The sequence below is a fragment of the Nansenia antarctica genome, assembly GCF_963989245.1.
Source record: "Nansenia antarctica genome assembly, chromosome: 8".
In the NCBI taxonomy this organism is placed as follows: Eukaryota; Metazoa; Chordata; class Actinopteri; order Argentiniformes; family Microstomatidae; genus Nansenia; species Nansenia antarctica.
The window spans coordinates 13979582-13995236 of NC_137678.1; the positions used below are offsets into that span (position 1 = coordinate 13979582).

Sequence of the window (15655 nt, forward strand, 5' to 3'; positions counted from 1 at the left end):
CTACCACTCTCTGTTTGTCTCCCTCTTGTCTCCTCCCTCCACAGACTCACTTGTTGCCTTCTCCCTCCATCCCTCCCTCTCTCTCTCTCCCCTCATTGACGTAGGCACGGTGGAGGGGGGTGGGGGAAGAGCTTTAGTCAGCCTCAGGCTCCCTCTGTGATTGGCCAGGGTGGGTCCTCCCTCTGCACTTTTAAAAGCCTCCATCTCACCTGGGTTTCAAATAACCAGCAGCTCCCGTTCCTCTCGGCTGCCCTGTTAGCACTGTCCTCCTCACCCCCCCAACCCCCCCCCCCCCCTCAAAAACAATACTTGAACAAATCTGAGCCCCTTTTGCGGAGTCATTGAGCCAGTGAGTACCCCTACTTTCTGTATCTTTTTAACCCAGTTTAAACCTGGAGAACGATGCTTGGTAGTTAGTTGCACTTATTTGCTTTTGGCATTGACGTTTAGAGAGAAAAGGGATGTTTTGAATGTTGTCTTCATACTTTCGGGTGACTGTGTTTGCTGTGTTGTTGGGTCGGCGTATTCCCAGCCTGAGGAGAGAGTCTCGCTCGGGTTAGGGGTTAGGGTTAGGGTCGTAAAGGAGAAGCATGACATTACTGAAGTTGGGCTCGCATTCCGTGAGAATGCATTCCTTAGAATGAGTTTGGAGTTAGACCCTCGTCTTTAGCTAACGTTGTCTCTTTCCATTGAAAACATTGAACCCTGCTGTTGTGATTTTGTTCCCTTCTGCTCTCATAACTGTCTGAACGAGTGTTGTCTTTTGTTTATTAAAGGGGCAGGGCGTACATTTGTTGGAAATCTGCCACCTCTGGCAAGTGCAGCAAAATTCAGTTCAGTGTCCCAAACAACAAGATTCTCCATAATGATATAACGGACGAAATGGACTTGCAGTTTGTCGGACCTTAGCTGTTGTGTTTTTGCATGCACACACAATTCGAAGAGGCAGCTACCAGACACACACACACACACACACACACACACACACACATAGTTTTTACATCACATGATTGCTCTATTTAGATAGATAGATAGATAGATAGATAGATAGGTACTTTGTTGATCATTAGGGGAAATTAAGGCGCTACAGCAGCTCACATCACAAACAACAACAACAACAACAACAAATTAAAGTGACAATAGAATAATTGAATAAAAATAAAATAGACATCTGAAACATTATATCCAGTAAGAACAATCCAGTATGATTTAACATCCCCCAGCCTGACTGATCACCCTGACTGAGCTAGCTGGAGGAGGAGTTGTACTTGTAGTCTTATTCCCGCAGACAGAAAATATCTCCTATAGCACTCCTTAGTGCAACGTAGTTGAGTTAGCAACTCTGTTGCTAAAGGAGCTTCTCTGCTCTGCCACAGTGTCATGTAGGGGATGGGAGGGATTGTCCATGATGGCCAGGGAGTTTGGTCCTCATCGTCCTATTGGCCACCTCCTCCACAGTGTCCAGAGTGACAGAGGACAGAACCAACTTTCCTAATAGGCTTGTTCAACCTCTTGGTGTCACCTTCCTTGATGCTGCCCCCCACCCCACAGCATACCATCCCGTACAGCACTGCGCTGGCCGCCACTGACGGGTAGAATAGTTCAGAGTCCTGCATACACCAAAGGACCTGATAACCGCAATGTTTTGGGATTTTATTTAGTTGGATTATTGTTTTTTCATGAGCAGCAGTTTCTAGTTTCTATTCAACAGTATGTACAATCAACATTTCAATACGTTTTTTCAGTTAATCTATTTGGATACACAAAAAGATTATGTATCTACACATCTACACAGGGTATCTACGCATCACATTTTCCATGCTCACATCCTTTGACAAGCTAAACACACCCACTGGTGTCCCTGGCAACGTCCTTCTTTAAGTCATCCAGTGAAAATGTACCATCTCCTCCTGTCTGTGATTTCACGACACTGTAAAGCCCTTACAGACGTTATCTTACGAAGGTAGGACTGGGCTTGGCTTCCAGCATGGCATAGCTATGGGAGGCTTTAGTCACGCATATTTGCATGTGAATAGACATGAGAAAAGCACACATCCAATGTAAATAGCATTGCCCCTATGTGAACGGGGAACACTAGAGGTGTGAAGGCTGGTTGGGCAGGTTCGTGTTCATCGGGAAGCAAAGGGTATCGCACACGCACAAACTCTATCTCACTCGCCCACACACACGCACACACGCACACACACAAACTCTCTCACTCGCCCACACACACGCACACACACACACACACACAAACTCTAACTCACTCGCCCACACACACACACACACCCACACACACATAGGAGACGTAGATGTACAGTTGTGTACAGATAATAATAACGCATTCTATTTGTGTAGCACAGTTTCAATACTGAAACCTATTAACACACACAACAAAACATGTGTTATGATGTAGGCCCACCGTGCCTGTCCACATAGAGCCTCTCCACAGTCAAAGCTGTAGAGCCATGCTACCCCAGACCATACCTGCGACCGTCCTCACAGCCGTGGGTTTCAACACAACAACAAGGTTTCCTGTGTGACGTCAGTGGTTACAAAACGAAGGGCACAGCCATTCAGTAGCTAGTTGACTGTAAACATGGCCGCCCTGCTTTGCCAGTCATGTGAGGATGAAGACCTGGCCTAATGTCAGGGTTCCTGCGCTGGTCTTAAAAAGCCTTTAAGTCTCAAATCCAGCAATCCGATCTACAAGGCCTTAAAAGGGCCGCAGTTTCAGTTATTAGGTCTAAAAAATTAGGTGTTAGGTCTAAAAAATGAGATTAGCTTGTCCTGCAAGAAATTAGTCAGACTACATCTATTTACGTGGAAATGAATCAAACTGTAACCCAAAAAAATGCCAATTCGCTGCCCCCGGGAGAAATTGTTGGCGAACGAAGCTACAGCAGGATGACAAAAAGCTATCACACAGTGTCGCGAATAGGTCTAAAATTCTATTCAAAGAGGTCTTAAAAAGGTCTTAAGTTCGACTTGTTGAAACGTGTAGGCACCCTGTAATGTTCTCTCAACCACATCCGCTGTTGGAGGTTTGAGTGTCACATAGGGTTAGGGTTAGGGTTGTACATTTACACTTCTGAAGAGTTTATGCTGACTATTCGTGATTATGTTGTTGCTTTGCCAACATATTCTGGTTCCAGTCAAAACTGTATGCTAGAGTGTAATTGTGTAGACTCAAATCAGTGTGGATTTGCAATTCATAGTTTGGTTCAAGGTTTCTTTACTGTCCCCGAGGGGAAATGAGTTTTGCCGCCAGCCATACAATCACGACAACATCAACACTATAAAGTCGCAGAGCTAGTTTAGAGAAATGGAAATTCATACCAAGTACAAAAGGTGCAAGTGTGCAAAAAAAAAAGCTGGGTTAGTACAAGGAATACAGCCAAAGTGCCATTTGCCATTAAGCATAGCACATACATTTAGCAGACGCCTTATTCCAAAGCGACTTACAATCGATACATTTGACTAAGCAAGTGAATCATCAATTCACTAGTTGAAGCAGGAAGAGTACTCTAGCTCAGGCCAGGGGCCATTGGCAGTCTTCTTTGTGAAGAAGAAAGAACGTTTTTTCTTTTTTTTATAGACACTGGAGAAACAGTAAATGGGGGAAGTAGAAATCTTATGAGACACAGTATAGGGGGAAGCAGGTGTCTCAGGAGACACAGTACTGGGGGGTAGTAGATGTCTCAGGAGGAGCAGTTAAGGTGTAGCCTGAAGAGATGGGTCTTCAGTCTCTGACGGGGAGAAGGAATCATAAAATCTTTTGAATGAATGAATGAATGAATGGTCTTTATTGTCATTAATACAGTACAGGTACCATACAACGAAATTTAGTAGGGGGGGGCTCCCCTGGTGCATTGGAAAAAGACTAAAAACAAGAGGGCCAAGGGTAAAATAAAAAAGGGAAAAGAGCTGGTTTACATAAATAAAGGCTATGTACACTATCTACTATACTATACTACTATACTATACAATAAAACACTGTGCTGTACTCTATGCTATGCTATAAATATCCTAACTTTTCCTATCTCTGAACCTTATGTACCCAAGGGTTGTCATATTGCACATAGTATTGTTGCACATTCATTTAAAGTGTTGCAGTTAGCAGGTTTGAAATGTTCACAGTTGTATTTCAATATTGCACTTATGTTTACAATCTAGTAGCTGCCATCAAGTTGTCTAGATTGTCCAGGGCCTAGAACCTAGGTATTTGCTGTGTTCAGGGCCTGAATGGCCCTAGGGTAGAAGCTGAGCTTCAGTCTATTTGTCCGTGCGGACATGGTCCTGAACCGCCTGCCTGAGCGCAGCCTAACAAAGTGTTTGTTCCCAGGGTGGGATGGGTCCCTGGAGATCTTGGTGGCCTTCCTAACAGGAGCTCTGAAACATTCTGGCCCTAAAACAATCTCTGTGAGATTGTAGTACGTTATAACTGCTATGGTTGTGTGCTACATTAGTCACAGTTGTGTGCCATGGTGTTACTGTTGTGTTTTTCCTATGGTGTGGTGATTCCAGTGGGGGGGGGCCTTGTTGGAGAACTGTTTTGACCCAATCTCGTCAATGAGTCCTTTGTGTGAGGGAAGAACTGCATTGTAGGTAATTGGCTGTTAAAATCATTTTAGCAGAACTCTGTGCACTGCCCATGTGCCTCATCTTGTTGTTATGTAATTGCCTTTTAATCAAATGGTCGAATCAATAGGATGAAAATAAGGACGTATGCCCCCTGTTGGTCAACATAAATAACCTTGGTTCCATTGGGTTAAACCTGGAGTACAGAACAGCTATTGTAACTTGCTTTAACTCTCAGAGGGTAGGGAACATTGGTAGACCTGCTTAACTTTGACCTGAATTTAGGAATGGTTTTGACTTCAGATTAGTTGTTGTAATAATGTTGAAATGTAATAAAATGTCTTTCTTACCGTATTTTCTTTCCTCCTACCGTGATTAGTTTTCAGTCTGTGAAAGGCACCTTAGAAATGGCAAAAACATCATTTCCCCAATAAAAGTACTACACTACCGGTCAAACGTTTACCTCAATTGTTGCAGGATAATAGTTTATGTAACTTTGTTACACCCTTGTTTTTATAGGGTCTCTGGTTTGCATAGGAATCAATTACACAGTGTCAATAATCTGCCTGGAACATTGAGTTTCCAAAATGTGATGTTAGTTCTTAGTCTTGTGTATAATGACACCTCTTCCTCCCCTTTGAACCCTTTGCCAAGGCCATAAGAACAGGGGGATTCAGATAAGTCAGATAAGACTCCAGGAATCATGTGTCCTCTAAGAATAACAGTAGCAAATGCTTTGTACAAGCCCGGAAGATTTCTACACAAGTAAATAAGTGAATACTTGTGGCCATGACCCTTTTGTGGGACTGTAAACGTTGTAATCTTAACCAAAAGATGTTCCTCTTGGGCATATTGTCATGTCATATTGTCATGTATGCCCAAGAGCATAATATGTCTATGTCATATTGACATATTGTCATATTGTCATGTTGTTGGTCATTGGGTATTTCTGAAATCAAGTACAGTGTAAACAGTGATAAATTAGTAGAGAGAAATCCCAACTCAATGTTTCTCACAGCAGTGGATGAGAAAGAAATATTGGATAATAAAATAAAATAAAATAAAAAAAGAACAAAAAGTCTACTGACTTTAATGACATTGATATGACAGTAGTGAAAAACGCTATTGAGGGAATTTCTAAACGATTAACATACATCTGTAACTTATCATTCCAAACCGGTTTATTTCCAGATCAAATGAAAATAGCTAAAGTCATACCTCTGTATAACTGGGAGCAAACAGCACTTCACAAACTACAGACCTGTCTCTTTACTTCCACAATTCTCCAAAATATTAGAAAAACTCTTCAACAACAGACTGGACACATTTTTAGAAAAGCACTTGATTGAATAGTGACCCGAGGTCCATCATAGGATCCCCTCATCGCTTTCATATTAACACTTGATCGCAAACATATTACAGTTGATCTGATCCAGTTGTAGTTCCCTCATTTATCCATTTCACGTGCAACAATACAAGTTTTATCTGTTTCAGATCGACGGCTGCCCAACACTTCAGCTCTCTTTATGTTCTCTTAACATTTTGTCCAACCTAACTTATGTCCTCTTCTCTTCTCTGTGATTGCAGGTAGTTGTCCCTGCTTGAGGCCAATCAAGTGCACACAACACAAGTGAAGGACCACTCTGCTTTGAACTGTGACCCCTCGTTCTCTCCCCTAAGGACCACTGTTAGCCAGGGGGCGATGGACCGCATGGAGCTGAAGAAGGTCAGCACGGAGGCTGACGATGACAGCATGGACGAGAGCCTGGACGACCGCTTCACTGAGCCTATAGACTCTGAGAAGGCCACCATCAACAGGTCAGACTTTAACTTCCTTTTTTTTTTATGGTACTGTATATTTGAGACGGGCAGACGAAATGTGTTGCCTGACTGTGCCCCAAGCCACAAATCACACGTGATCAGGGTCAGTGGCGGACTGGCCACCGGGCAAGCCTGGCAAATGCCAGGAGGGCCGCGAGACTCTGGGCCGCTCAGAATGTATTATATAAAATATATATATATATTTGTAATTTTGTCTCTGGTGATTTTCTTTGAAAATAACTTATGTCAGCAGACCGCGGCCCAAAACATTTTATATCGGCCGGGCCATCCACGCAGTTCTGCATCACGGATGCCCAGGGCCCTAAACCAATAGGAGCAGAGCTCCCCTATGGGGCGGAGCTCCACGATGTAGAACTGGAGTATGTAAACCAATAGGAGCAGAGCTTTAGGTAGCAAGGTAAACCAATAGGAGCAGAGCTTTAGGTAGCGGGGTAAACCAATAGGAGCAGAGCTCCCCTATGTGGCGGAGCTCCACGATGTAGAACTGGAGTATATCTCCATAACTATCGTAGTCAGTTCTATATCGCCAGTGGACACGCACCTCATGTCATCATTCCGTTTATAACAGCAGTTAACGTTACACTGCTTTCATTTTCAGAATGGGGGAATTTGATGAGAGCGATGCAGTTAATGTGCAACAACTGGATGCAGGGAGCAAGTGTAGTTGGAAGTAGGAATGCACCGAAATTCGCATGTATTGGGCCGAAAATAGCACAAAAAAGTACATTCGGTGTGAAAAGGCTATTGAAAGAGATATTGACTGATGACTGCCTACTGATAATACATATAATTACAGCAAACATGTCGGTAGTTTGGCATCTGTCCTCTGACTTTTTATGTTAACAATCCGTGTTGCGTGTTGCGTGTTGCGTTTGGAAATAGGGCTGTTGTGTCGCAAATGCCAGGGCTGTTTTTTGATCCCAGTCCGCCCCTGATCAGGGTAGTAGTAGTACCCTGACTGACCTGTACGAGGCAGCCATGTGCGACAGGGCAAATAAAGTTCTGAATGAAAGAAAGAACGAAAAGAAGAAGACGCATCAGTAAACTTGCTTCTCGATTGGCTACATTCCATTCCACGTCACAATCGGACTCGCGAGTTGTCAGTTTCGCCCACACACAAGAGGACTTTTGATGGTAAATATTGAACACGTTTAATATTTTACGATCGTCGGCCCCGACCATTTTCCGAGCAGATTGTCGGGAGAAATTGACTCTTAACACACCTCACAACACAGGATAATCTTGTTGGATAATTTTTAGAGCCATCTGATAATCGGGCGTTTGCTGTCCTTGGTCAGAAGGGGGGGAAATCGGGCCAAAATCGGCCAGAATATCTTTATGTGTGTACCAGGCTTTACAGAAGCTGTGCTGTAGATGAATAATAGTATATAAATATTTAAGACTAGACCTTCCACCACCACAAAACTATGCTGTAGGGTCACAGCCCGCCCTCCACGACCACCTCCCTTTAATTAAAGGGGCAATCTGGTATTCAAACAATAACAAAGCATCTCAGACACTTTTTTCGGTGAAAAAGATGAGAGATGTGGCTGGTTAAATGGTAACCACGCTCAAATCCATAGATAGATGGATGCTGTGACTGACCACTTTTTATTTACTACATAACACCATAGGTGTTCTTTCATAGTTTTGATGTCTTCAGGATTAATCTACAATGTAGAAAATAATTTAAAAATAAAGAAACCAAACTTTTGACTGGTACTGTATGTACACTGATGTATACACACAAAATACACACAAATGTTATCAGGCAGACATTCTACTTTGTGTTCAGAGACTCAAGAGATAATAAAACAGCTGCGTTGCCGTTGACGCTGAAAACCTGTGTAGGCCTACTTTTTTTCCCCACCCAAAAATTTAAGGAATCGATAAAGAATCGGACTGATAAGCAGAATCGATAATGGCATCGGTATCGATAACATTTGATCAGTTCCCATCCCGATCTCACGTCTTTCCCTTTGAATACGCACCTTTCCTTTTCTTACACCCACAGTTCAGACATATTCAAGAGTGTTTCTTTGAAAAACTGTCCAAGACTGCAGCAGTGATGACCACTACCACTCGCACTACCAAACCTGAACATTCTACATTGTTACTGTATCTAAAGGCCAATGCACACGGCGTGCAATTTTGTCGCACGACAACGATCGATTCTCAGCCTGCCTGGTCCGACTTCGGTGGTGTGAAATGAGAATCGAATGTTGTCGTGCGACAATATCGCATCACACGCCGTGTGCATTGTCTCATTCAAAACAATGGAATCGAATTCGCGGTGCAACAAAATCGCACGCCGTGTGCATTGGCCTTTAGGGTTATAATACTTCTTATTAATTGTTATTTTATCTAATGTTTTATGTAAAGCACTGAGTCTACAATAATCTGTATGAATATGTGCTATACAAATACATTTGCCTTGCCTTGCCTTGCTTACCACTCTCAGATAGATAGATACATATAGATACATATTCTGATTCCTACCGATTACTTTTAGGTATATCCCCCTATTTATAGCTATTTATGTCTCATTCTTTTTTTCTTATTATCTTAGGATTGTGTTTTATTATCTTAGGACAGTGTTTTGATTTTTAGCACCTAGGGTTTGCACTTCAATTTCGTTGTACCCATACAATGACAATAAAGATCATTCATCCAAGTCTCACACAATGTAGCTGAGAAGAACGCTGATTTCAGTTTGATGACTTTGTCCCTGCAGCCAGTTCCTGGATGAGGAGGATGCGGAGAGCCAGAAGTTCCTGACTAACGGGATAATGAAGAAAAAGAAGTATGAGGAGTACCATGAAGAATACGTAAGTAAACAAACACATGATGACTGAACGATGACACTACTGTATGCTAGCTGAATGATGACACTACTGTATGCTAGCTGAATGATGACACTACTGTATGCTAGCTGAACGATGACACTACTGTATGCTAGCTGAACGATGACACTACTGTATGCTAGCTGAACGATGACACTACTGTATGCTAGCTGAACGATGACACTACTGTATGCTAGCTGAATGATGACACTACTACTGTATGCTAGCTGAACGATGACACTATTGTATGCTAGCTGAACGATGACACTACTACTGTATGCTAGCTGAACGATGACACTATTGTATGCTAGCTGGACCCTCCCTGGCCCAGAGGCATATACATATAGTATATCTGAAGTTTCACGGAAATGGTCAAATGCCTGACCTGAATAGATAGATGTTTGCCTTCTGAGTGAAGGGTGGAATTGTGTGTGTGCGTGCGTGCGTGCGTGCGTGCGTGTGTGCGTGCGTGCGTGCGTGCAAGAGAGAGAGAGAGAGAGGAGATAGAAATTGTGTGTGTGTGTGTGTATGTGCTTGGCATGTGTTCATATGCAGTTGTACTAATCTCTCTCTCCCCCTCTCTCTGTCTGTCTCTCTCTCTCTGTCTGTCTGTCTCTCTCTCTCTGTCTCTCTCTCTCTCTCTGAGCAGCACCCTGGACACACCTCCTTCGGGATGTCCGTCTTCAACCTGAGTAATGCCATCATGGGGAGTGGTATCCTGGGCCTGTCCTATGCCATGGCCAACACAGGCATCGTCCTCTTCATGTAAGCGTGCTAATGCTAAACGTTGCCATAGAAACAATAGGGAAACATGTTCCATGTTTGTTTACAGGTACAGTCAGGTGATTGAAGCATGCTGCCTCATAGCCTGTAGAACGATCTTTGTGTATGCATGCATGCTCATGATCCTGAGGCACCGTTCTGTGCACTAGACCAGGGTTCAAGTAGTATTGGAATTCATTTCGAATAATTAATCATTTCAAAGCATTTTAAATACTCATCAGTGATTGATTTTGTTTGCCCGGCCACCTGGCACTCAAACGTAACCTACAACTGCCAATGCTTAAAGTATTTGAAAGGATATAAAAATCCAATTAATTCTACTCAATAGTTAGTAACGTTAGGAAGCAGACCTGGTTTCTCTGGGTGTTTAATTGAGCTTGTCTGGTGCCAAGCAACTGGACGAAGACAAACACTGTGTGTCACCTGGTCTATCACTCAGTTCATTTGCATACAGGGTTTGAATGAGGAAATCGTTATGCTACTCTCATGCGGACACGTTTTTTTCAAGTGTTCATTCATGTGCATCATTGGTAACACGTAATTCAGACATACTCACCACTTGTAGTGCCAAGTGTTTTATGTACCGGTAGTATTGACCTAGCAATAATACTTTGATTGGCTACAAAATGAAACAGCATAATTCATAAATCATCATTAATCATGATCTTTATATATTAATATTATTATTATTATTTAAAAATATTTTTTTAATGTATATTCACCCTCGTCGGCACTAAATAAGTTAAACCGCTCACTGCTTTTTATTGGCCGCTTGAACCACATCCCCATAGCCTGCTGGTCTCCTCTACTGGATGACTATACTACGGAGGGATCTCCTGGTGAGGTGTTTTTAAGGAAAGGAAAACAAGGAAAGTAACCTCCTACTGTAAGAGAAAAGGTACACAGGCGCTCCCATGCTCCCGTAGGCGTGCATAGGAAGGAAGTGTTGTCTCGCTATATGCTGCTCTACTTCCTCTCTGTGCCACCCAGCTATTCTGGGCTCCACTGGAAGGGGGGCGTCAGATAACATCCATTCCCCACATTTGTCGTCAGCTACACTCATGTAACTGATGGGTGGGACGTACATGAATTGGAAATGGATGATGACCAGTATGTAAGCAATAACCCATGGAGGGATGAAGTAGCAGTGCTGCAGGCTTCTTCTGGGAGAGCTGCTGGGTGTTCAAATCAAACTATAGTAAGCTGTGCTAATGCTAATGCTAGGCTGGAACTAGCCGACTGGTGACGTAGACTACCGGTGTTCGTGGCAACCTTGGTGACATATGACAGATGACATGGCGTGCCTCTCGTGTTCGTCTGATGCAGGAATACTATACATACTCTACTGGTACACCCTCGAAATAACCTCCACACACTCATGTGACATGTCCCTGGACATGCTCCACCTCTGAGGTCCAAGAGCCCTGGCGTGTTATATAATGGACTGCACTTATATAGCGCCTTTATCCAGAGCGCTTTACAACGGCCTCTCATTCGCCCATTCACACACCAATGACGGCAAGCTACCATGCAAGGCGCCCGGCCCGCTCACTGGGAGCAATCGTGTTATCTGGTAAACCTGATAATAATAATAATCATAATCATAATAATAACCTTTATTTGTATAGCACTTTTCCTGCAAACGTTGCAGCTCAAAGTGCTCCAATCATCATAGAACCATCATTTAATTATTTTGTCATTTAAAGGCAACACTAAAAAGATGGGGTCTTTTGATCCTAATTATTGAAATGTACTCTGCTAGTCCCATCTAGATAGATAATCAAAGGGATCAAGATATAAATAAAATAGTGACAGCTTTTGTCTAAAAGTCAGTGTAAAGTTATCAATGACTAACTGTCAGCGATCCAGAAACCTGATGATGGACCAGTGAAGCGCTAGCTGGAAAGTTAATTCAAAGGAATCCAGTTTGGCAACAAATAAAACCAATAACGTTAAACAAAACAACCTCACGTTTTGCTGTATGGTCTGTGTCACTACTATACCACTTGGGATGTCATTTGCTTTTCATATCCAAAATCTCCCTCTTCTTCGACATACTGTCAGTAGTATCGAGGTAACAACTGTATGTACTGTTGCTTCCTGTATACATCGTTCTGGTTTCTAGACGGTGGTGTGCATTGGTCGTCAGGATATCGTCTGCGCCGGCACCCCAATAGACGATATCCTGATATGACATGGTAATATTATAGATCTTAAGACAGGCCTCTTATGAAGAGAAACATTACGGTTCTTTTTGAAATGTAATGATAGGTACGATTGATTCTGCTCAAGCAATTTTTTTTTGTTTTGCTGCGAAACATCAAAAGCTATGATTATATTCCTATATCATTTCTATATGATTGTACAGCCAAATGTTAACATCTGACTGGTTTTTATTTTTACTTCAGGATTCTTCTCCTGGGGGTGGCCATCTTGTCTCTGTACTCTGTTCACCTGCTGCTAATGACCGCTAAAGAAGGAGGTATGTGCACTTTTAGGGCAGGATGGCCTATACTGCAAAAAGTCTGCTCTCAAAAACAAGGAAAAAAAGCAATAAAATGGGAGAAATATGACTTAAAATAAGCTAAATGATCTGCCAACAGAACAGGAATATTTCACTTTCAACTTACTTGCCTTAAAACAAGTAAAAGATATCTTCAACTTACTTTTTGCAGTGTAATCTCTGTCTTGTCTGGTTGTTGTACTGTATTGTTGTACCTGCCATCCCTCAGCCTGTGTCTCCCCCCCACCCAAGCCGAGCTTTCTTTCATCACATTGTAATTGTTTTCGCAGGCTCACTCATCTATGAGAAGTTGGGAGAGCGAGCTTTCGGCTGGCCGGGGAAAGTGGCTGCCTTCGGATCAATAACCCTTCAGAACATCGGAGGTAAGCAGTCAGGAGACACTTACAACTGCCAAACAGTTACCGTAAATCTTAAACATTTACTGTAAATCTTAAACAGTTGCAGTAAATCTTAAATCTGGAACGCCCTCCCCAACCACATCAGACAGGCCAACACCCTGCCAACATTTAAACAGGCCCTCAAAACCCACCTCTTCAAGCTTGCCTTCACCAGTTAACCCTCTCCCCCTCCCCTTCCCATGTGTCCCCAGCACTACCATAACAGTTACAGTAAATCTTAGTCATATTGTCTTTTGCCATGGCACAGAGTAGCATGACTTTGTTTTCTAAACACAGGAAATTTTGTAAAGGATAACGCTGTTTGAGTGTGTGTATTATTATGTGTGTACGGAGGGTGTGCTGTAGTTGGGTTCACCATGGTAACAGTGTGTTGTGTCCTGTTGTGTTTGTTTGTACACAGCCATGTCCAGCTACCTCTTCATAGTCAAATACGAGCTACCGGAAGTCATACGGGCATTCATGGGGCTAGAAACCATCAATGGGTATGTGTGTGTGTGTGTGTGTAATCTTTTTTTATTATTATTATTGTTGTAAGTCGCTTTAGACAAAGACTAAATGCCCTAAATGTAATGTTATGCAAACGAGTGTGTGTGTGAATGTGAATGTGTGTGTGTGTGTGTATATCCTACATTTCTTAATTGATGGATGGATTGACGGGTGTGTGATCTGGGAGTGACGTCTCCTCTCTTCTGTCTGTACAGTGAATGGTACCTCAACGGCAACTACCTGGTCGTGTTTGTGTCCATCGGGATCATCCTGCCCCTGTCCCTCCTCAAGAACTTGGGTATGGTGTGTGTGTGTGTGTGTGTGTGTGTGTGTGTGTGTGTGTGTGTGTGTGTGTGAGTGTGTGAGTGTGTGAGTGTGTGCATGAGTGAGAACGAGAGAGAGAGCTAGTGGGTGATATCTGATGATATCTACATTTACATTTTCGATTTTTGGCATTTAGCAGATGCCTTTATCCAAAGTGACTTATAACAAATATCTGTACAAATATCTGTACTTGTGTGTCTCACTAGGTTACCTAGGCTACACCAGTGGGTTCTCCCTGGCCTGCATGGTGTTTTTCCTGGGAGTGGTAAGTTTAACTCGCCCCCGTGATACGAAGACTGCTCAGTTTAGCATGGTGGTGTTCTCTATTTCAGCCCCTAGGGGGGGCAATACAAAATGATCTGCTGACAACAGTAGCTAATAAACAAAACAATAATGAAACATACATGTAAGTAAGTCATCTGAAGTAATCACAAGTGTGGTCTCAAAATACCGCAGCAACACAAGATACTTCAAACGTGAGATATTAACCACACATTTATTCACCTATCTAGGTTCAGTTATGTTCTGGCTGTAATCATAATCATTATCTGATCTTTTTAAAATAATCAATCAATTAATTAATCAATCAATGTCTTGCTTGCTAATCTACCCCCCTCCCTCCTCCCCTCCCTCCCTCCCTCCCTCCCTCCCCCCCTCCCTACCTCCCTCTCTCTCCCTCCCCTCCCCCCCTCCCTCCCTCTCCCCCCCTTCCAGCTGATCTATAAGAAGACCCAGCTACCCTGCCCCCTCCCGTTCTTCTTCCATCACTCTTCCAACCTCAGTATGAACGGCTCCGAGGCGGGGGGCGGGCCCTACTCTCTGCACAACGCCTCCACCCTCCTGGACTTCTCCCGGGCCGACATGTCCCCCCTGTCCCCCCCAGACCCCCACGCCACGGGGGTCCACTACGAGCTCCACGAGGACGACGTGGAGGAGATGTGCACGCCCAAGTACTTTGTGTTCAACTCACAGGTGGGTTTGAAGAGAGCTGTGTGCGTGTGCATGTGTGTGTGTGTGGTGTGTGTGTGTGTGTGTGCATGTGTACAGGTGTGTGTGTGTGTGTACAGGTGTGTGTGTGTGTGTGTGTGTGTGTGTGTTTGTGTGTGTGTGTGTGTGTCTGTGTGTGTGTGTGCGGGTGTACAGGTGTGTGTGTGTGTGTGTGTGTGTGTGAGTGTGTGTGTGTGTGTACAGGTGTGTGTGAGTGTGTGAGTGTGTGTGAGTGAGTGAGTGAGTGAGTGTGCGTGCGTGTGACCGTGTGACCGTGTGCGTGTGCGTGCGTATATGCGTGTGTGCATAGTGAAGGAGAGGGTGTGTGGGTGTCAGGTCCGATCCCTGCGGCAAAACACATGGTTGGAGTTAATTAAAAGGTGTGTTTGTCTGCGCCCTGTGCCTTGTGTGTGCACACCTGCGTTTGTCTAATAATCTCTCATCCCTCTCCTCTCTCTCTCAGACTGCGTATACAGTCCCCATCCTGGCCTTCGCCTTCGTGTGCCATCCTGAAGTCTTACCCATCTACAGCGAGCTAAAAGAGTGAGTCAATACAACCGCAGTAGTATTGATGTTATCATGTCGTTAGCATTATATCCACACGAAACATCCACACACAGACCCTGCAAAAAGTCAGCTTTCAAAAACAAGAAAAAAAGCAATAAAATGGGGGGGAAATATTACTTAAAATAAGCAAAGTTGTCTGCTAAGAGAACAGGAAATGTTCACTTTTTCATAGTTTAAAGTTTTTCTTAGAAAAAAGTCTTTAAAATCTTAAAACTAGTACTGACAAAAAACAAGCATAGATTGCCTTGATTTAAGATATTTAATCTTATTTAGATTTAAGATTTTTCTTTTATTTACTTATTTAGATTTTTTTGCAGTGC

General features: G+C 43.3%; 1 protein-coding gene across 1 annotated transcript in view; it reads left to right on the forward strand.

Moving 5' to 3' along the window:
* Positions 1-242: 242 nt before the first annotated feature.
* slc38a4 (solute carrier family 38 member 4) overlaps positions 243-15655 on the forward strand; it is a 31262-nt gene continuing 15849 nt past the window's right edge. Inside the window, 11 exon segments of the mRNA XM_080537857.1 lie at positions 243-349; positions 6169-6399; positions 9158-9251; positions 9916-10031; positions 12458-12531; positions 12843-12935; positions 13372-13453; positions 13673-13755; positions 13988-14046; positions 14496-14753; positions 15232-15311. Of these exon segments, the coding sequence (XP_080393983.1) occupies positions 6284-6399; positions 9158-9251; positions 9916-10031; positions 12458-12531; positions 12843-12935; positions 13372-13453; positions 13673-13755; positions 13988-14046; positions 14496-14753; positions 15232-15311 (1055 nt within the window). The 5' untranslated portion in view covers positions 243-349; positions 6169-6283.